Source organism: Elephas maximus, chromosome 13 (assembly GCF_024166365.1).
Source record: "Elephas maximus indicus isolate mEleMax1 chromosome 13, mEleMax1 primary haplotype, whole genome shotgun sequence".
Taxonomy (NCBI): domain Eukaryota; kingdom Metazoa; phylum Chordata; class Mammalia; order Proboscidea; family Elephantidae; genus Elephas; species Elephas maximus.
The window spans coordinates 52,183,861-52,205,018 of record NC_064831.1 but is presented as its reverse complement, the minus strand read 5'-3'; the positions used below and the strand labels follow the sequence as shown (position 1 = coordinate 52,205,018).

General features: G+C 35.8%; 1 protein-coding gene across 3 annotated transcripts in view; it reads left to right on the top strand.

Annotated features, from left to right (window-relative positions):
* VPS13C (vacuolar protein sorting 13 homolog C) overlaps positions 1 to 21,158 on the top strand; it is a 187,333-nt gene that overhangs the window by 154,013 nt on the left and 12,162 nt on the right. For all 3 annotated transcript variants that reach the window (XM_049905874.1, XM_049905873.1, XM_049905872.1), the window contains 15 exons: positions 6 to 241; positions 2,834 to 2,975; positions 4,021 to 4,161; positions 4,948 to 5,029; positions 5,141 to 5,210; positions 5,975 to 6,086; positions 6,210 to 6,323; positions 8,354 to 8,493; positions 10,090 to 10,171; positions 11,311 to 11,424; positions 12,247 to 12,322; positions 12,932 to 13,095; positions 14,630 to 14,675; positions 17,022 to 17,145; positions 17,654 to 17,768. In XM_049905874.1, coding sequence (XP_049761831.1) covers positions 6 to 241; positions 2,834 to 2,975; positions 4,021 to 4,161; positions 4,948 to 5,029; positions 5,141 to 5,210; positions 5,975 to 6,086; positions 6,210 to 6,323; positions 8,354 to 8,493; positions 10,090 to 10,171; positions 11,311 to 11,424; positions 12,247 to 12,322; positions 12,932 to 13,095; positions 14,630 to 14,675; positions 17,022 to 17,145; positions 17,654 to 17,768 — 1,758 coding nt within the window. The remainder of the gene's footprint in view (positions 1 to 5; positions 242 to 2,833; positions 2,976 to 4,020; positions 4,162 to 4,947; positions 5,030 to 5,140; positions 5,211 to 5,974; positions 6,087 to 6,209; positions 6,324 to 8,353; positions 8,494 to 10,089; positions 10,172 to 11,310; positions 11,425 to 12,246; positions 12,323 to 12,931; positions 13,096 to 14,629; positions 14,676 to 17,021; positions 17,146 to 17,653; positions 17,769 to 21,158) is intronic.

The following is a 21,158-nucleotide window of genomic DNA, read 5'->3' as shown; positions in this document are numbered from 1 at the left end:
CCCAGGATGAATGTGGACAGTTTCCATATGATGCAAATATCCAGATACACTGGGTGTCATTCCTGGACGGGCGTCAGAGAGTTTTGCTTTTCACTGATGACGTTGCTTTGGTTTCCAAAGCACGGCAGGCAGAAGAAATGGAGCAGCCTGATCATGAAATAACCTTGTCTCTCCACAGTCTTGGGCTTTCACTGGTGAACAATGACAACAAGCAGGAAGTTTCATATATCGGAATAACCAGGTATGGAAGAAGAAAGATAAGACATCAGAAATCTTTAGAAAGCATTTGACTTGATAATATCCAATTTGATGAGAGTAAACAGAATTTGATATACTGTACATTCATCCAACAAAATGTATAGAACAGTTGTTTGCACTGCTAGGTGAAAAGCTCCAAAATAGAAATGTGAGTAAGATGTTGTCATTGCGTCACAATACTCATTGTCAGTTGATGGGGAAGAAGAGGGTTTCTTTCTTTGTTGTTTGTGTGTGTGTGTTTTAATGAATTATAAAAATATTGAGAAGTGCTACAAAGAAGTACGTACAGAAGTATGTACAGAAGTAGAAGCGGCCAGCGTTTTTTGTGTGTGCAGTGAAGAGTGGGTAACTAGAGTGGGTCGGGAGAAGCCAACAGAGAAAAATTGAAAAAAAAGTTCATCAAGTCATTAGAGGAGGCAGTTATTGACATGGTCATATAATCTTTAATGAGTGTCCATATAGCACTTTGTATCAGTGATGAGACCATATATTTTCTCTGGCCAGAAAAAATTAGAATATTTAAAGCAAAGTATCTCATCACAGCAGAATTTCTTCACAAAAAGAAAAATGAGGAGGCTGCAACCAAAGTAGATTTCTGAGATCATTTGTAAGCCAAGCAAGGAAAGCCTTTTACCAGTGGTGAGTTAATTGAATCATGTTTGATTGCAGCAGCTGAAGAAGTGAGTCCAGAGAAAATAAACTTGTCTAAGACCATTAGCCTTTCAAGAACAGTTGCTTGAAGAGTTGAGGTCATTCAGAGGAACATCAGTAGTTAATTAAAAAACAAGGCAAATGGTTTCAAGTGGTTGTCCTTGACTTTGGAGTCAACAGGTGTTACCATTTGGGTATCTGAGTAGTCAGTGCAGAATTTGAAGTGACTGAAGAATTAGCCTTTATGAATATTCTACATGAGCATCTATCAACAGGAGAGAATATTTTCAAACAAGTTGGGGAAACACTTATTCAGTACAAACTGAAGTAGAGTGTTCTAAGATACGTTACAACTGTTGGTGGGAAAAATACGTGCTGAGCAGAAGAAGGTCTAGTTGCACAAATTCACAAAGCTTGTGAAAGTGTAAGGGATTTAAAGCCTATGGTTATCATTGTATTATTCATCAGCAGATACTGTGTGGGAAATATTTGAATTGTCGTGTGTTATCAAATTAGTAATGTCAAACACTGAACTTCATCCATTCATGTGGACTAAACTATTACCAGTTTTGTGAATCTTTTCAGAATTAGAAGCTGAATATACTGACTGGGCTTACCACATAGCAATTTGGTAGTTAAAAAAAAAAACCCATTGCTTTTGAATGGATTCCAACTCATAGCAATCCTATAGGACACAGTAGAACTGCTGCATAGGGCTTCCAAGGAGTGGCTGCTAGATTCGAACTGCCAACCTTTTGGTTAGGACCCGAGCTCTTAACCACTGTGCCACCACGGCTCCAACTTGATAGCTTAGCAGTGGTGAAGTTTTATTGCACTCATTTTAAATTCTGAGCCAGAATTAAAATTTTTCTGAACAAAAAGAACCACCCTCAACCGCTATCATAGACTGCTGAATGACTTTGAAAATTAGCTTTTGTTGCAGACTTGAAACACTTCTTAATTCAACCTAAAATTACAAGGCAAAACAGAGCTTATATATGTGAAGCTGTACTTCAGTAAAATCGTTTTCAATGAAACTAACATTGTTTTAATCACAAGTAATATCAAGCTGTTTTCTCTACTTCCTGTTCTATCCAAAATTAAAACAAGAAGCAGGATCTCTGTTTCTACACAAAAGTGCAGTGGATATATTTTCTTACTTGCAGCCACTGTTACAGCAACATTCTTCTCTGACCTTGATACAAGTGTAAAGTCACATTTCAAAATCCGTTTCTCTCTGCAGTTGAGGAACTTCCCCCTAACCTTCCGCTGGGAGTGATTGACCTGCAGTGTATTGACATTCTATGAAAAGCAAATACCAAGAGCAGAATCTAATAGAATTTCATAAATGCCTTGCAAACAATGAATATTCTCAATTAAAATAATATGCTTAGGGATTGATATCAGCACTTGGCAGTACCTACAAGATAACCCTATGGAGCAGCACTACTCTGTAACACATAGGGTCACCATGAGTCGGAATCAACTGTATCGCAGCGGGTTTGGTTTTTTTTTTTAATCTGTGAAAAATTTTTTTTAAAGATGCTCATTATAGACCAGCATTGAAAAATGAACATTTGCGATCAATTTTGATAATAGGGAAAACTAGTTCATTCTTATGAGTAGACCTATGTTTTTTAAAAATTATACTCAATTATTAATTTTATATTTTGAACTTTGCCAATAAAAAATTTATGAAGGTTTGTTTTCTCTCTTGTCATACACATACCTACGTAATAACCTCTGCAAAGCCTAAAATATTTACTATATGCCAACCTTTGTGCTAGTTGATTGATGTCAGGTGATGACAGAAAAACATTTTCCCCTGTTCCTTTTTCTAATATACTTTTGCAGCAGTTTGGGGTTGAATTGAACAAACCTGAATATATATTCCTAATATAATTTTCTTTGTGAATTATTTTAGTTCTGGTGTTGTTTGGGAGATGAAACCAAAACAAAAATGGAAGCCTTTTAGTCAAAAGCAGATAATGTTGTTGGAAGAGTCCTATCAGAAACACCAAGTATCAGGAGACCATGGCTGGATAAAACTACACAATAATTTTGAGGTATACCAAAGTGTGTTTGTTTTGGCTTTTATAGGTGTGCTTTGGTGGTGGTGGTAGTGGTAGTGAGGAAATAAAATTTTAATGTACAAGTAAAATTGTGCACAGAAACTAATTTATTAGTAAACTCTTATTAATAGGATTATCATGATTAGTTCATTTGCAATTAAAATATCTTACATTGCTATCACGTCATGTATAGGGTTTGAACCTGTTTCTCTTCTGTATTCTTACAGTTGGTTCTATTTACAAGCCAGATAGTTTCATGAAACTTGTTTTCAGTAAGATTATGGAGGAATGAAGGTTACTTATGATAACTTCTTCTTTTATATTTTGAATGATACCAGTGTAGTGTATTGCTAAATAAAGGCTGTGTAAAATTATATATTTTAATGATGAAAAACCTATGCAAACCCTACTCAGTTAAATTTGTTGAGTGTGAATGAGTAGGTGTCCACAAAATAAAGGTATGCTTCATATGGACCTTTATGAATTGAAACTAAAAGTCCCCTTTGCTTTAAGAAGGCCCCAGGAGCTTGACTACAATTTCTAGCTTGCTCTGATTCATTCGTAGTTTTAGTTACTCTGTCTTTGATATTGGATGCTTGAATTTGTGTTGATCACCAAATACACTCCCTATCTCCTCCAAGCAAGCCACATACCCATAAATATTGGCCATGCTCCCATGGGAGGAAACAAATTAAACCGACACAATTAGAGTCAGACACATACAAGCTATTATTTTGTGCCATGGAGTTGATTCTGACTCATAGCAACCCTATTAACCATTATAAAGCAAAAGAATATGAAGTATATTTTATTTTCTTAACTGAAATATTTCTCAGTTGTTTTCTGTATAACTTTGGTAGACAAGTGATGGATTCTGCTTCAAAGATCTCAACTGTAGATCACAGCAGGGTACAGCTTTCGTTGAGGTATAGACAAAATATTTTTTCTTTTCAATTTCTTGAGTAAATGGATATTTAAAAAATGGAGTAGCTACACTACTAATACCAGCTCATCACAAAGACGTGCTTTTTTATTCCAGGTGAATTTTGATAGAGTTCCAATGGAAATGCGCTTCCCTGTTCGATGCCCTATTAAACGAGATTTTTTATCAGGAATTGAGATTGAATTTAAGCAGTCTCCTCACCAGAGAAGTTTAAGGGCCAGGTTGTACTGGCTTCAGGTAACACTATTGTCCTCAATTAAATAGATAATATCTAATTACTTTGGGAATCTTGGGGATGAAATTTCTTTTTACAAGGTTGTGGCATACATTGTAATTATTATCTTTTTGTTAAAGTGATTTTTTTTCCCGCTTCTCTGATGTATTCTGTGGATTCAACATCTTAATTACAATTCAACTCTGGAAGTCCTTGCGACTTTTGGGACTATTTAATTTGATGAGGTAGCCTGCGAGAATGTTTCCTTGTGCATCGAGACTGCTATTTCTGAGTGTTCCTTTGAATTTGTCTTAGAATCCCAAAATAAGATTTTCCTTTGTCATTCTTTATGAGAATGAGCAGGGCTTTATTGAAGCTTGTTTTTGGATATTACTTTCCTTTGTTCCTTCCTTCTTTCGTTTTAACTTCTAAGTAGTATTTAGGATATTTTTATTCTTCTACTTATCCTGTAATTTCATATCCAGTTTCTACTTATACTTCATTTTAATTAGAGAGTTGAAATCTCATGTGATCCTGGGTGAGAATATTTCCATTAATGGCATACGTGCCGTGCAGTGTTGAGGCAGCTCTGAGGCATTTGCGTGCTCCTTCATTTAAAGGCTTGCCCTTGCAGAGATGTGTACAAAGTTTGATGGATTTAAAGTGAAACTTCTGATGGTAGCACATATACAAGCAGATACTTAATTGTGATGAAGTTAGTGGCTTCTTCTAAAATATTGTCTCTGTAACCAAAAGGTTAAATTTAAATTATTTTAAATCCTGCTGAGTTGGTTTTTCCTTTTTTTCAGGTTGATAATCAGTTACCAGGTGCCATGTTCCCTGTTGTATTTCATCCCGTGGCCCCTCCAAAATCTATTGCTTTAGATTCAGGTAAAAAAATAAAGAAAATTACGGTGAGATACACCCTATTATAAAATTTAAGGAAACATGTTTTGGTCTAGTGTACAGCTTGATTGGATTTTTCTTGTTTCTTCTTCGTAGAGCCCAAACCTTTCATTGATGTCAGTGTCATCACAAGATTTAACGAGTACAGTAAAGTCTTACAGTTCAAGTAAGTAAAAATAACCTCTGTTTTTCTAAAGGGATTTAAAGTGAGAATCTACTTTGAAAATGAATTTTAGTCTTTGAGAAAGTGACTTTTATATGCAATATTATTTTCCCCTTGGACCTTTGAATCCACTGTTGATCAAGTGATTTTTTTATGTTGAAACTTATTTTAATAATACCGAAAAACCTAACCCATTGCTGTAAAGTTGATTCCGACTCACAGCAGACCTACAGGACAGAGTAGAACTGCCCCATAGTGTTGCCAAGAAGGGGCTGGTAGGTTCGAACTGTCGACCTTTTGGTTCGCAGCCGAGCTCTTAACCACTGCGCCACCAGGGCTCCTTTTAATAATAGCCTCTACGTATTTTAAAGTATGAAATTCCTTCAACCACCTTCTCCCCTTTGTAGCCCCAGTTAGAATATAAAATAGTGAAATACAAATGACGTATGTATTGGTGAGCTGCGTTCTGTAAAGCAGTGGGCATGGACTTGGAAACTTGGGTAGTATATGCTATCTCATCTCATTGTGTTTGTCCTTCTGTGACATATGAATAAGAGCACATGGGACTTTAGGTGCTAAGGGTTAGTAGGCGGTATTACTTCTGGTGAAGCAATTAGACTTTGATCTTATTAACATCACATTTTTTAAGAGATAAAGGAACAAGATCTTACTGTGCCTTTTGGCAAAAGCAGGGTTTTTACATTGAAAATTATAAGCTTTGGTAGAAACCTTTTCCCATCTTTATTTGAATTTTTTTACCCCCCTAGGTATTTTATGGTCCTCATTCAGGAAATGGCCTTAAAAATTGATCAAGGGTTTCTAGGAGCTATCGTTGCCCTTTTCACCCCGACAGCTGACCCTGAAGCTGAAAGAAGCCGGGTAACAATTTTTATTTCTTGGCAAAATCATAAAATTAAAAAAAAGTTAAATCAGCTATTTTTTAAACCAATTATCCTAGAGAAAAAAAAAGTTAAAATAGAAATTCTTGTAATTTTTTTTCAGACAAAGTTAATCCAACAAGATATTGACGCCCTGAACACGGAATTAATGGAGACTTCAATGACTGATATATCAATTCTTAGTTTCTTTGAACATTTCCATATTTCTCCTATTAAGGTTTGTTGTAATGATTATTTTTAAAATTTAGCAAAATTGATTTAGAACTTTCAAAGGGTCTGTGTAGACATGTAGGTTTTAATTTGTTGCATCAGACATTTGGCAGGAGTTTTGTTTGATTAATTGAAATAATTAAGCGAATACTCTGTAACATATGTACAGCGGTGACTCCCACAGAGAAAGCGCCAGTGTGTATTCTCTGGTCTTGAACTAATCACCCCTTTGTTCAGGGAAGAAGCTGACAAAAGCACCTCTTAATTAAGCGTAGAAGTGCCCACCAACGATGAATGTTTTGGTTGTGCTTTATAACTACTATCACTGTCTAAACAGAAAACTATAATGGGTGCTTTAGCCAGAATGTGAAAATGCTGAGGTAGGTGTTATACTGTTGATGGGGAGTTTTTCTCCCTTCTAAAATTTGATTGTAACTAAGAGAGTGGAAAATTGGATACCGTTCACTTGCCTGATTTTGTACCTTATGAACCCATTTCCTTTTCTCTTTGTGTTATTCTTTTCAGCTTTTATAGGGGAAGGTGACTGCTCAGTGAGCTCACAAATGCTATCAACTATAATGCTCTAAATTTGTGTAATGGGCCAGATTTTCAATTAAGGAACTCTTAAAATATTGATGATCCATTACCAAAAAAAAAAACCCAAACCCACTGCCATCGAGTCGATTGCGACTCATAGTGACCCCATAGGACAGAGTAGAACTGCCCCATAGAGTTTCCAAGGAGTGCCTGGCGGATTGGAACTGCCTACCCTTCGGTTAGCAGCTGTAGCACTTAACCACTGCACCACCAGGGTTTCCGATGATCCTTTACACTGTCAAAAACTATTTACAGTACATTATTTCAATTGAGTTCACCAATCCAGTCAGATAAACAAATGGGTTTATAAAATATAATTATTTTTAATTGATTTATCAATTTGATGATATCAGACATTCATAGTGTTAGGTTTAAAATTGATATTGTTTTATGTGATAAGTTATACACAGTTTCTTTCTGGTTATTAAGGGAAAATCAGATATTTATGAGATTGAACAATACTTTCAACAAATATTTACTTAATTTCTACTACCAAAGTCGCCGTGGAAACTATAAAATGACGTCATGGAGCTTATAATCTAGGGTCTTTTAAAGATGGGTCATATACCTAATCATGCTCTTAACACCCTGGGAATTATTCCGTGAAGCTGGATAATGAATATTAAGAAGCAGTTATTTTCTTATTCCATGGTGACTTTGCTCTAGGGAAAGACTGAATCTCTGTCCACCTGAGAGCTGGATACCAGCACTCCTGACTCTGCAGGTGAACACAAGTCCACATCTAAGGGAAAAGCCAACATGCAGGCTTCCCTGGCCTTGCCCCAAGTCTGCTCCACTTGAGCTCTATGAGGTAAAATGTTTAGGGGATGACAGTGAGACAGAAGAGTCACCTGTTTTGTTCCCACGTGTCAAATTACATTTTGCCTCTGCCGCCTTTTACTGTTTCACAAGTGATGATCCGTCATAAAGTAGAAGAAGCCAAGTGGAAATGTGGAAATTTCATCTTTTAAGTACTGAGATGGAAGTATATGTGGAATCCTAAAACCTCATTACTCGTTTTTAAAATTTATTTGGCAATTTAGTAATTGCCATAAAAGATTTAGCTTAATTGGATGAAAATAAAGGATCGTCTGTTATTTTGACGGGCAGGCTACTTGTGTGTCAGTTAATAAGTCTTTCTGCAGAAAGGGCTGATGCCGTTCTTGTAAAGCCCCCTCCTTATGAACACAACACCGTATATACACTGTCACTAAAATGCAGCTCTGTTTTGGGAACAGACTAAGTTGTATTTTATGAAAAAGTAAATGTAAACATGAGAATCAGGTATGAGTGGGTTATTCTGTGTAATGTATGGAGTGACAAATAGTAGCTTTCTTGAAGACTCTAATTGAAGGATCTAACGTTTGTATCTGGAAGATCTGATTTCTCTCTGTATAATTTTTTTCTTTGCTTTCTTTCATTGAAAATATATTCTTTTAGTTGCATTTGAGTCTGTCTTTGGGTTCTGGAGGTGAAGAGTCAGACAAAGAAAAACAAGAAATGATTGCAATTCATTCTGTAAACCTGCTGTTGAAAAGCATAGGTGCTACTCTGACTGATGTGGATGACCTCATATTTAAGTAAGAATTGTGTCTAAACACATGGGGAGGCATTTGTACCAAGGTTATGTTTCTGCATGTTCTGTCTTTCTGCGCTAGAATGTTAGTTTAGGAAAATGATAACTCAGTGATACTTGGGGAGTTGAGTCCCTGTCTACTTATACCCTGTAGGTACGCTTATTTTATCCATAAAGATAAGGTAAAGAGTTCTTAAATTTTCTTTATCTATTTCTAAAGAGTACATTAATATAGAGTGAAAACTGAATTATTTTAATATATTATGAGTGGATTGTATTTTAAAAGTTTTATTTAGAAATATGTACCGATGGAGTGGGATTTCAATATAATTGTATGGCAAAGTATAGAGAAAACTTACTGCTTCATTTAATATGAGAATATTTATGTGTTCCAGGCACTTGTGAATTCAATAAATGCATGTTTAATTTTGGAACAAGTAGTTACCGGGAGAAAAAAATCCATTTAGATCGTTTCCCATCCCACATGTGCACTACTAAATTTCAGAGGAATTTAAAGACTTAAAAAAAAAAGAGAAGGAGAAGTATTAATAGTTAATTGCTATCAGATCTCTGAATAGAGGAAGTCTTTCTAAGCTTAAAAGCAATGGGAAAAATTCCAGTGGAAAATACAAAATAAATTTGACTACGTAAAAATTAATCACTTTGTAACAAAATCATTAAAGACAATTGTAAAACAAAGAACTGGGAGAATATAATGAGCCTGACAGAAAAGTATTAATAGCCTGTATATTAAAAATTAATACAGAATAACATCCAGAAGATAATAAGAGCTAATTTACAAAAGAGAAGATAGAGTGGCTAATAGATATTTGAAAAAATGCTCAACTTTATTATTACCAAATGATAATAGGGAAATTAAAATAATCAAATATTTCACAATATAAGCAATTCTAGTAGTAGAGAGGAATATGTTTGAGAAAAGGACCCCCCCTTTTTTTTTTTTTTTAACTGTTAGGATTAGTGCAAAGTGATATATATCAAGAGCCTTAAATATTTTTGTAGTCTTTGACTCAGTAAGTCTGTCTTTGGGAATTTAGTCCAGAAACTATCTTGAAATGCAAAATCCATAAGATGCATATGGAAACATTGTTGTACCAAGAATTGGAAATGCCTGACAGTGGAGGAATTGTTCATTATGAAAACACCTACATGGTGGAATGCTATACAACCATTAAAAATGGTTCTGTAGAATTTTTAATAACGTGGAGAAATACTTACCCACAATGTTGAGTATAAAAGTGGCATACGAAATGTTTTAAAATCGCACAGAGAAGGAAAGAAGACATTCAAAGTGGAAAAAGACTAGAAGAAAAAACTTAAAAATCCACTGGCTGATGGGATAATGATGACCTTTTAAACTCTTTCTACCATATTTATGAAAGACTTATTGAGACTGCCCTATATTTATAGTAATTTTATTACCATAATATTAGAATGTCAATCCTAAATTATATATGGTGGAAGTGCAAAGATTATTCTGAAAGAATTAGCTAGGATTAATTTTTTGTTGAAATTTTAAGTACACCTTTTTCAGAATCTAATTTTAGCCTCATTGAGTCTTTCCTTTTTCTCTTCCCAGACTTGCCTATTATGAAATTCGATATCAGTTTTACAAGAGTGATCAGCTCATTTGGAGTGTTGCCAGACATTATAGTGAACAGGTAATTTCCTCTCATAGTCGCTCCTAAAGAACATGCTTCATAAAATATCAAAACAAAACACTTCTATGAGATTGTATAGAGTGCAGTAATGTTTACCTAATTTACGTCAATCAGCAGTCTCATTGCTTAGCAGTTTCCTTGAGTGATTCACTTTTTAGTTCTTTTTACTCCCTATATACCTTTAAAAAGGATCTGCCAGTCCCATTTTCCCTTTGTGATTATACAGTTTTAACATTTTTGGAAAGAATAGTGATTTAGAGTTCATTACACTTTATTTTTTCAGTGACTGTGGTTTCTAAGTGTGGTCTAGTGGAATTGTGAGAGGAAATCTAAGCTTTCCCATGCCTCAGATACTACTCTGTGGTTCATGTGTCACAGAAAGACAAAGTTGTTACAGGCTACTTGGGTGCCATTGCTGTATCATGGAACTCCAGGGTGACATTCCCCTTTTCTTCTCTTGATGAAAGACCTTTCTCTTATGATGTATGTAGACATTATGGTTATTACATGTTCAAATAAAGATGTATTTTCATTTGTTTTTTGTTATGGTTGCTAATTATTCCCCATCTAATTTAATAGTAATAGTGATGATAAGGTAATGATAACTAACAATTACTGAATTACATATTCATTTAATATGCATAAGCAGTCATACAAGATCAGTAGAAGCTCTTGTTTTATAGATGAGAAAACAGAGGCCTATAGAGAGTGACTTTTCTAAGGTCACATAACTAATAAATGGCAGCACTGTGCCTCAAACCCATGTAAAGTACTAGCATAAAAACCCACCAAGCCCATTGCCATCCAGCCAATTCCGACTCATAGTGACCCCATAGGACAGTGTAGAACTGCCCCATAGGATTTCCAAGGGGTGCCTGGTGAATTTGAACTGCCAACCTTTTGGTTAGCAGCCTTAGCTCTTAACCACTGCATCACCAGGGCTCCAAAGTACTAGGGTAGTGCCCAGTATATAGTAAATGTCAATTAATGGGCGTGATGGTGGTTAGTCCACGCTACTTTCCTTTAATGTAACCTAATTTAATCAATGCCCCCCCATCTTTTTTTTTTTTTTTCCTTATCGCATCATGTTTCCCAGAATAGTTAAAAAGGATTTACTTTCTTTTTTTTCTTTCCTTTAGTTCTTGAAACAGATGTATGTCCTTGTGTTAGGTTTAGATGTGCTTGGAAACCCATATGGATTAATTAGAGGCCTGTCTGAAGGAGTTGAAGCTTTATTCTATGAACCCTTCCAGGTATTGTTTTTAAAATTTTTTAAGCATGGGTATAGAAAAATGACTTTTTATTTCTTTATGGACTAATAATAATTTGTATTTTAATTGTATCTGGGAATTGAATAATGTTCAAATAACAAAAATATATGACTTTTATATTTTTATTTAAAAGGCCTTGAGGTGACACTGAGAGATTGTTTTAGAGTTTATTGAGCCATCTGGGCAATAAAACATGCCCACATTTTCCAGGATTTAATGTATGTAGTTGTGAGGATATTTGGAAGCTAGATAGAGTAAGACAGTTTCATGACCATTTCACCATTATGGAAAGGATTAATGGGGCATTAAGAGATGATTGACTTTTTTTAATATTCAGGCTTTAATTTAGCTTAAATGTTCACCTCTATTTAAAGGATACAGAAACCCAAAGTGCTGAAGGTTTTAGAAAGACAAAGCAGAGAGAATAAATGGGAAAACAAGAGTGGCAAAAATATGGGGCTGAGCTCGTGCTCAGCCTTGCTACCTCTGAGGTTCACTTTACAAGTCTGGTGGAACTTTGTACTGGGAGGGAGGTCAGCTGTGATTGAAGTCAGTGATTTTCTCCTATCCGTTTTTTTCTTATAAAACTTGCTGAGGTCATGTGGGTTCAAAGTGTCTTCAATTGTAATGAATAGGTACTCCTCCAGTATCAGGATAGAGGGTAAAAATTGTGTTATCACAGTTTTAATGGATTTTTACAGATTCTTCATCTTCATAGAAACCCTGAAATATTAGATTAAAAGTTTTATACTTATTTAAGTTTTAAATAACAAACTTTATTTGTTTATTTTTTGCTATTACCAGGGTGCTGTTCAGGGCCCTGAAGAATTTGCTGAGGGGTTAGTGATTGGAGTAAGGAGTCTGTTTGGACACACAGTAGGTCCGTATCACGTGTGTGTGTGTATTTATTATAGTTATTATAAAATGTATTGTTTATGAAAAGCAAATGCTTATATTTGATAAAAGAGAGATCAGTTTTATAAAAAATTTTGTAAAAGATGTGTTCTCTTGTTTTTAAATGGAAAATAATTTAACACTGACCCATCACTGGTTTTTTTGTATGTCTTGATAGTGCTGAATCAATGTACTTTAAATAGTTTCATTCCTCTTAATAAATGGGAAATAGGAAAAATAAACTTCTGAACTTTTGTGTATAAGACGTAATTTTGAGCATATATTAGTTTAAAACAAGAAGCCCTGGTGGTGCAGTGGTTAAGTGCCCAGCTGTTAATGGAAGGATTGGCAGATCAGACCCACCTAGCAGCTCTGCTGTCTGCTACCTGCCTGTCTGCTTCCTTAAAGATTACAGCCAAGAAAACTCTGTGGGGAAGTTCTTCTCTCCCACATGAGGGCGCTGTGAGTCAGAATTGACTTGATGGCACCCAGCAGCAGCACCAAGAATGTTAGTGTAAAGCTGTTGCATACTGTGTGTTGTGGTCACCGTCTTTAAAGAAACAATGTGGCTTGACTTACCTGGGCCCTTGCATAGGTGGTGCAGCAGGAGTTGTCTCTCGTATCACTGGGTCTGTTGGAAAAGGCTTGGCAGCAATCACAATGGACAAGGAATATCAGCAAAAAAGAAGAGAAGAGATGGGCCGACAGCCAAAAGATTTTGGAGACAGCCTGGCCAGAGGAGGGAAGGGCTTCCTGCGAGTAAGTCTTCTGGTGAATCTTTAAGAAATTGTCAACTTTTATGTATGTTGTAGAATGTATACTCCAGATGGTGGTTTGAAATTGGAAATACAACTTGTCAGCCTAGACCTATTAGAGTAGCCAAAAAACAAACAAACCTGTCACCATCAAGTTGATTCCAACTCATAGTGACCCTGCAGGACCGTGTAGAACTGCCCCATAGGGTTTCCAAGGAGTGGCTGGTGGATTCGAACTGCTAGCCTTTTGGTTAACAGCCTAATGCCTAACCACAATGCCACCAGGGCTCTGTTAGAGCAGCAGTAGGGATATATTGTGGACTTCCCTGTGAACTTCTTTGCTCCCTTCCCAATATCAACACCAGATCTGTCTCCAAAATCCCCAGATTCTTTTGGCCCTTGGACTGGAGTGAAAATACAATGATAGTAGGTTAACACTAGTGTGGAAAGAAGCAGGAAGAAGCAGAGAAGTAAATGATGGTGCCTAGGGGGAAGGGGAGTTCTTCAGGCCATCATCAACAGACCGTTCTGATGGAAGGGATGTGTAGAAGTTACGTGTTGACAGACCAGGTGCTGCCTTTCATTACTTTTCAATATGTTAAAAATTACACAGCTAATAGTGGTTAGGAGCCCTGTTGGCTCAGTGGCTAAGAGATTGGCTGCTAACCAAAAGGGTCAGCAGTTTGAATCTACCAGCTGCTCCTTGGAAACCCTATGGGGCAGTTCTCCCCTGTCCTGTAGGGTCAATATGAGTCAGAATTGACTTGATGGCAACGAATTTGGTTTCTTTTTTTCGTTCTCCTTATAAATAACTAAAACATCATAGGCAAGAGTAGATTTCTGTTTGGACATCTCTCCGTCTCTTCCCACAGATATCTAATCTTTTCAATTCAGTGTGTATCTTTCAGTTTTCTTTCTATACGTTAATGGAGGAATAGCTAAAGTAACTGCCGTTACTTGGCAATTATTAAGAATGTATAAACATATTAATGTTTTAATTTTGGAAGCAATTTCAGGCAATTAACTGCTGTGTTTGTGACAGTGAACTGTAACATTGTGTCTTGTATCCTCTGAAGTGCTTTATTTGTCAGGTAATTTGCTGTCCTTGGGAAGATCCTTCATTTTCACTTTCCACACTTTCACTCAGTTACAAAGCAACCTCATTAAAATGTGTAATTACATTTTAGTGATTATTTGACTTAACTCACTCAGTTTATTGATGTGGAAACCAAAGCTTAAAGCGATTGAATCAAGTGCCCATGGTTCTGTAGCTGAGTGGTGCCAGAGCTAGATTTAGCATCTTTTTGCCGACTTTTTCTCTCCAGTATAAAATTTTACTCCTACAAGGTGATTTCATGAAAATGTGCGATGCTGTAGTGTTTTTAAAACCGCAGTACATACTATTCATGTTATGAAATAAGTCCTTAATTTTTTTTTCTTGAGATTATTTCCACTATGTCTGTAGAGACCTCTAGTGGTTGGTTTAAAATTAAGCCCCTTCCATTCAAGTGAGACTTCATGGTTGATTTCTCTTCCAGGGAGTTGTTGGTGGCGTGACTGGAATAATAACAAAGCCTGTGGAAGGTAGGCTGAGAATATTTCCTTCTTGGGCAAGTCTGAAGGGTTGATGCATTGTGAACCTAATAGATGTTACTGCAACTAGATTTTTGATTGAGAGAATTACTGACTGAATTTTGTATTCATGATCTCAAATTATTGTTTGATGAATACACTTTCTTCAGAAAGCGGAGAGATTAAGTAGTAAATTACGATTCAGACTTCGAATGCTATCTTCAGCAGGGCTATAGATATAAACTAGATTCAGGCCCTCACTAGCAATCGGCTCATTTTTTATACTGTTAAAAAAGCACAGTGCTTATTCATTGTGATCCCTAACAAAATCCCAGCTGTCTCCTTTACAGAAATTTGTAATCTGATTCTAAAATTCATATGGAAATTCAAGGTAACAAGAATAGCCAAAACAATCTTAAAAAGGAATAGAATTGGAGAGCTCACACTTCCCAATTTCAAAGCATACTACAAAGCTACAATAATTAAGATAGTGTGGTACTGGTATGAAGACAGACATGTAGATCAATGGACTAGAGTACAGAGTTCGGAAGTAAACCCTCACATATACGGCAAATTGATGCCAAGACAATTCAGTAAGGAAATGATGCTGTGGCACCTGGGTACCCACGTGTAAAAGAATGAAGTTAGATCCTTTCCTTACACTATTCTCAAAAATTAGCTCAAAATGAATCATAAACCTAAATGTAGGAGCTGAAAGTATAAAACTCAGAAGAAAATATGGGAATAAATCTCATGACCTTGGGTTGCCAAAGCCTTCCTAGATATGACACCAAAAGTACATGTGGCAAATTGGACTTCATCAAAATTTAAAACTTTTCTGCTTCAAAGGTCACCATCAAGAAAGTGAAAAGACAGTCTGTGGATTGGGAGAAAATATTTGCAAATCATGTATCTAATAAGAGACTTCTATCTAGAAGATGCATAAAGAACTCTTAAAATTAAATAATGAAAGGACAAATAACCTAATTACATATGGGGAAAGGATCTGAACAGACAATTCTCCACAGAAGGTGTACGGATCATCAAAGCACATCAAAGGTGCCCAACATCGTCAGTCATTGGGGAAATGCAAATCAAAACCACAGTGAAATACCATTTCACACCCACTAGGATGTTGAAGTGGGTGCTGAAGAAGATGTGTGGAAACTTACACACTGCGGATAGGAATATAAAATGGTGCAGCCACTTTGGAAAAAGTCTGGCAACTCTCCAAAAGATGAAACATAAAGTTAGCACATGTCCCAGCATTCCACTCCTAGGTATATTCCCTGGAGAAATGAAAACACATGTTCACACAGAAACTTGTACGTGAATATTCGTAGCGGCATTATTCATAATATCCAAAAAGCAGAAACAACCCAAATGTCTGTTGATCCTTTCATACAGCAGAATATTATTCAACTATAAATAGGAAATGAAGTGCTGATACATTTTACAAAATGAATGACATCCCTTTAGCTCAGTAATGAAGTCATTCCTGAAGTTCACCCTTCAGCCAAAGATGAGACAGGCCCGTAAAACAAAATTAGATTAAAGGGGCACATCAGCCTAGGGGCAAGGACGCGAAGGCAGGCAGGAACTGGAAAGCTGGTCATGGGGAACCCAAGGTTGAGAAGGGGAGAGTGTTGACATGTGGGGTTGGCAACCAATGTCACAAAACAATATGTGTATTAATTATTTAATGAGAAACTAATTTACTCTGTAAACCTTCATCTAAAGTACGATAAAAAAGGCCAATCACAAAAGACTATATATTGCATAATTCCATTTGTGTGAAATGTCCAGCATAGGCAAGTCCATAGAGACAGAAAGTGGCCTGGGGATAGGGGGAAGGGCAGTTCGTTGCCTAGGACCTCTATGGGGAAGGATCGGGGGAAATGAGGAGTGATTGCTAATGGACATGTGCTGTCTTTTTTGAATGATGAAAATGTTCTAAAATTGATGAAGGTGATGGTTGCACAACACCGTGAATATACTACAAACCGTATAATTTATACACCCTCCAGTCACAGGTATTGCCCAAGCTCCTGGATCACAACTTGAGCATGCCTCAGAATTACCTGGAGTGTTTGTTAAAACACAGATGCTGGTTCCCTCTACCGAGTTTCTCATTCCGGAGCTCCGGGGTGGGGTCCAAGAATTTGCATCTCTAATAGGAACCATACTTTGAGAACTAGTGTTTTCTCATGTTAAGATTAAATTTAACTTCTTTAGAAAGACAAATCCTAGAAGCTTCCTGAGTAAAAGAGTTCCATATTTAGCTCAGGTTTTGTTGAGTTCAAACTTGCTTATTTAAAAATATATCCTTATTCATTCATTGTCTTTGGTTTTCTGAAGGTGCCAAAAAGGAAGGAGCTGCTGGATTCTTTAAAGGAATTGGGAAAGGACTTGTAGGTGCCGTGGCTCGTCCAACTGGTGGAATTATAGACATGGCCAGCAGCACCTTCCAAGGAATTCAGAGGTAATTGAGTACATACTGTGTGCGAGGTGTGTGTCTGTGTGTTAACTGTTTTTGCGGATATGTGAATAGGTTAAATACTTTGCCTACTCTTAAGAATCTTAAAGACTAATTAAAAGCTATGACAGATTCATACCACCAGAAGGGAATAAAAAAGACGTTTTATATGGCTCAATTTCTCACTCATTCAGCAAATGTTCACTGGTACCTACTGTATGTCAGGCACTGCACAAGACATCAAGGATACAGAGTAGATAAACTAGTCTCTGCCTTTATTTTTTTGATATTTTGTTTTCTTAAAAAAAAAAAAAAAAAAGAGAGGGGCCTGGGAGTCAGATAAACTTGGTTTTAATACTTGTTGCGTTCCTTTGGGCAAGTTATTTAAAGTTAATTTCATTGCTTTATCAAATGCTGTTGTAATATGGAGTGTAATAGAGTGTTTAATCAACATACATTTGCATCATTTTGAAAGGTTCTCACATGTTTTCTTCCATTCTTTTGCCTTATACAGGGCAGCAGAATCAACTGAGGAAGTGACCAGCCTCCGTCCCCCTCGCCTGATTCACGAAGATGGCATCATTCGGCCATATGACAGACAGCAATCTGAGGGCTATGACTTATTTGAGGTAAGTTTTATTCTTTATGGTCATGACTGGGATTTTATGGGTTGTCTTTTAAAGTTCCTGATTCGTGAATTCCTTTGAGGATTGTACTGGGAACATGGTTTGTAGAATAGAATTTGATTATTTGTTTTTATTTTAGTATAATATGGTAAATGAGAATAACTGGCAAATTTATTCTGCACAAGAGTAAAGCTTTTTTGTACAGAAAGGATGATCTTAAAAAAGCTGTAGGCTATATCACTGTTTCTGTCGTAGCTCGTTTAGTTAACGTTAACTTGGGTCTCCTGCTTTGTGGCTAGTTGTTAGAATTTCACTGCTCCCTTTTCTTTGAACCAAATTAATTTGGACTACTTTGTAAATCTAAATTTATTCAGGTAAAGAGAAGCTGGAAGAGAGAAAAAAGATTATTTATAATTTTAAACCTTTAAAAACATTTTAAAATTTGTTTTTGGCTTTTATTTTAGTTTTAACTCTACTGCACTTAAGTAATATGTGCATGTATATAAATTGCTGCTCTCCCATGACTGGCTTTCCTCCCAAAGAAATTTATTAATATTTTCCTACTTTGACTTTAAAATAAAATTATTCTTCATTGTTCTTAGCCTTTTGTTTTTATTATGTGTGATTACATTTTATCCTTCTGCATGCTTCTAACTTTATTTTCTTTCTTTTTCTGCCTACACAGCAAGAACTGGAAATACAGGAGTAAATGTTTCCTATACTACTACTTGATTTCATCCTTAAAAATCAAAACAAACTGTGGTATTAATTGACTGTCTTTGAATTATTTAGATTGAGGGTCGATTTTAATGAAATTTTTTTTTTTACAACTGTCACCTTCATCTGAATCTTCTGTAGTTGTGGCTTGACTATGAATAAAATGGTGGCATTCCTGGTAATACTGTGCAGGAATGAGAAATCAGTATAAGAGATCAAAGGCTGCAGGAAACCGACCCTCTTCTCCATTTAGTGGGCGAAAGGCACCATTGAGCTCCAGAAGCAGACACTTTTGTTAACATTTTGAAATTTTTATCTTATGGTGTTCATGTGCATTTCAGGTAAAGTTGAAAAAAAGGACAATTATTATGCCCGATCTAGTGACTGTTTTCCTTAACGTTTGTGAGTCCTGATGATGGAATTACATAGCTTTATGTTTCATGAGTCACCTAAAATTTACTAAAGTTATGCGACTATTAACTGGAGCATATGTTTTAATAATTGAAATATCAGTTGCTTTGGGTCTGCCCTTAGATCAAATAGGAGTTGGCACATGAATCCTGAGTAGCCTATGTTCCCTGAATCCATTTTTTAAAAACAACTCAGTACTCTGGCTAAATAAATGGAGATCATTTTATAATTATGTTATATACACTCCCAGCCTTTAGCATTTATGCTTCTCAAAAATCGAGTCTCCTTGTAGGTTATGCTTATTTCATAGTTGTCAGTTTTGATTAATAGAAATAGAAGTCAAACATGTAATCAGTCAAGTTACTTATGTGACATTTGCATTTGCATGTATAGATGTTATTATTTTTAAAAACCAGCAATTTTTGCTTTTAAATCCTTACAAAGGATTTATTATCTTAATGAGGAAAAAAATTACCGTAAGTTATCATTTTGAAATTAATGGTCCCACGGTTGGTTTTCAAAATGATATGTTTTGATTTCTTTTTTGTGTGTGTGTGTGTGGATGACAGAAAGGTTTCTTTTGATTTAGCAGTATTTTATTTAGCAACCTTCATGTTTCCCCCCAAGCTGAAACCGGAGTATAGACTTAGATTTAGTGTGTTCTGCATTTGGAGAGAATGGAACTGTCGGCTTGTGCACAACCCGTCCCATTGAATTAGATACAAAACCTTAGTTATTAAAAGAGTAAATTGAATATTACATATACAAAGAAACATTTAAAAGAAGCAAGAAAGACATCCCAAGACCAGCCTAAAACTGCAGCTGACCAACTTTTCTTGTGCCTAGATAATTGAGGGTTGGCAAAAAGGTCACCGCATGTACACAGTTTTCTCTGAGACTCAAGCACAATAACTAATTCAAGATGCTGTCTTAAGTCATCACTAATAATTACCCTTCCTTCTTAGGTAAAAGCAATGATTTTTAATTTTCCTGGATATATTGCGATTTTAATGAGACTTGACTTTTGAGAACTCCTATGACCTGTTACATTTTTTTCTTTGTTGTTTACTTACTTATTTCTTTAGCTCTTTATGTTATTAACTCTCTGTGTATGATTTTCCTTTTTAAAAACTGCATGTCAGTGAGCACAAAACTACAAGAAACTTTTTACTATTTTAGCAAAGTGTATAGTCATCTTGTCTGATTTATTAGTTTTTGTTAAGATATTTGACAATGTTTTAAACTTTATTATAATCACTGGAAGAAATAGAATGATTGCGTATTAATGAGATAATTTGAATATTTTTTCCGTGGTAGTAAGATTAGGCATGGTTGATTAGGAACTTAGGCTCTCTCATCCATTACCAGTCTTGCCATGATCAGTTGGTTGAGTAACAAATATTTATTATCTAGACTCTGTTGGTGTCTTATCTAGTGCTGTTATAACAGAAATACCACAAGTAGGCGGCTTTAACAAACAAATTCATTTTTTCACAGTTTAGGAGGTTGGAAGTTCAAATTCAGGGCACCAACTCTAGGGGAAAGCTTTCTGCTCAGTTGACTATGGGGAAAGGTCCTTGTCTCTTCTGAGCTTCTGCTCCTGAGCAGTCATGATGTGGTTTGGCATCATTCGCCATTGCTGCTCCTCTTGCTTGATTATTTAATCTCTTTAATATCTCAAAAGAGATTGACTCAAAACACACCTTACAGTGATCCTGTCTCATTAACGTAACAAAATCAACCTGTCCCCAAATGGGATTATAACCACAGGCATAGAGGTTAGGATTTATAACACATTTTCGGGGGACACAATTCAATCCGTAACAGTTGAATATACCAAAAAAAAAAAAAAAAAAAAAAAATTCTGTGCTTAAGGGACCAAGTATAACAAAATGTGTAAATATTAAAAAGCGCTGGAGCATAAAATTGTGGCTTCCTAGCCCCTGTTGTAATATGGGTACCATCTAATTGACTTGGGGATATTTTGATTTACCCCCCTTTATCTTTTCCCTAGTATTCTGTGTTCTTTAATACTTAGCTTTAGGAGTTATAAAATCATACACTGTGTTTTCATAGGATATACTTTGTTTATTCTTTGTTCTCCTAGGGTAATTACTCTTTATATTTTGATATATGTGTACTTCCAGTTTTTATGTAACATTCATTTTTGGTTTACCTACCTGTGATTATACAGTATTTAAGGTGGTATTTCCAATTTTTAATATAAAAACATTGTTTTTTCCATGTTCTTAGAAATGTTTCATT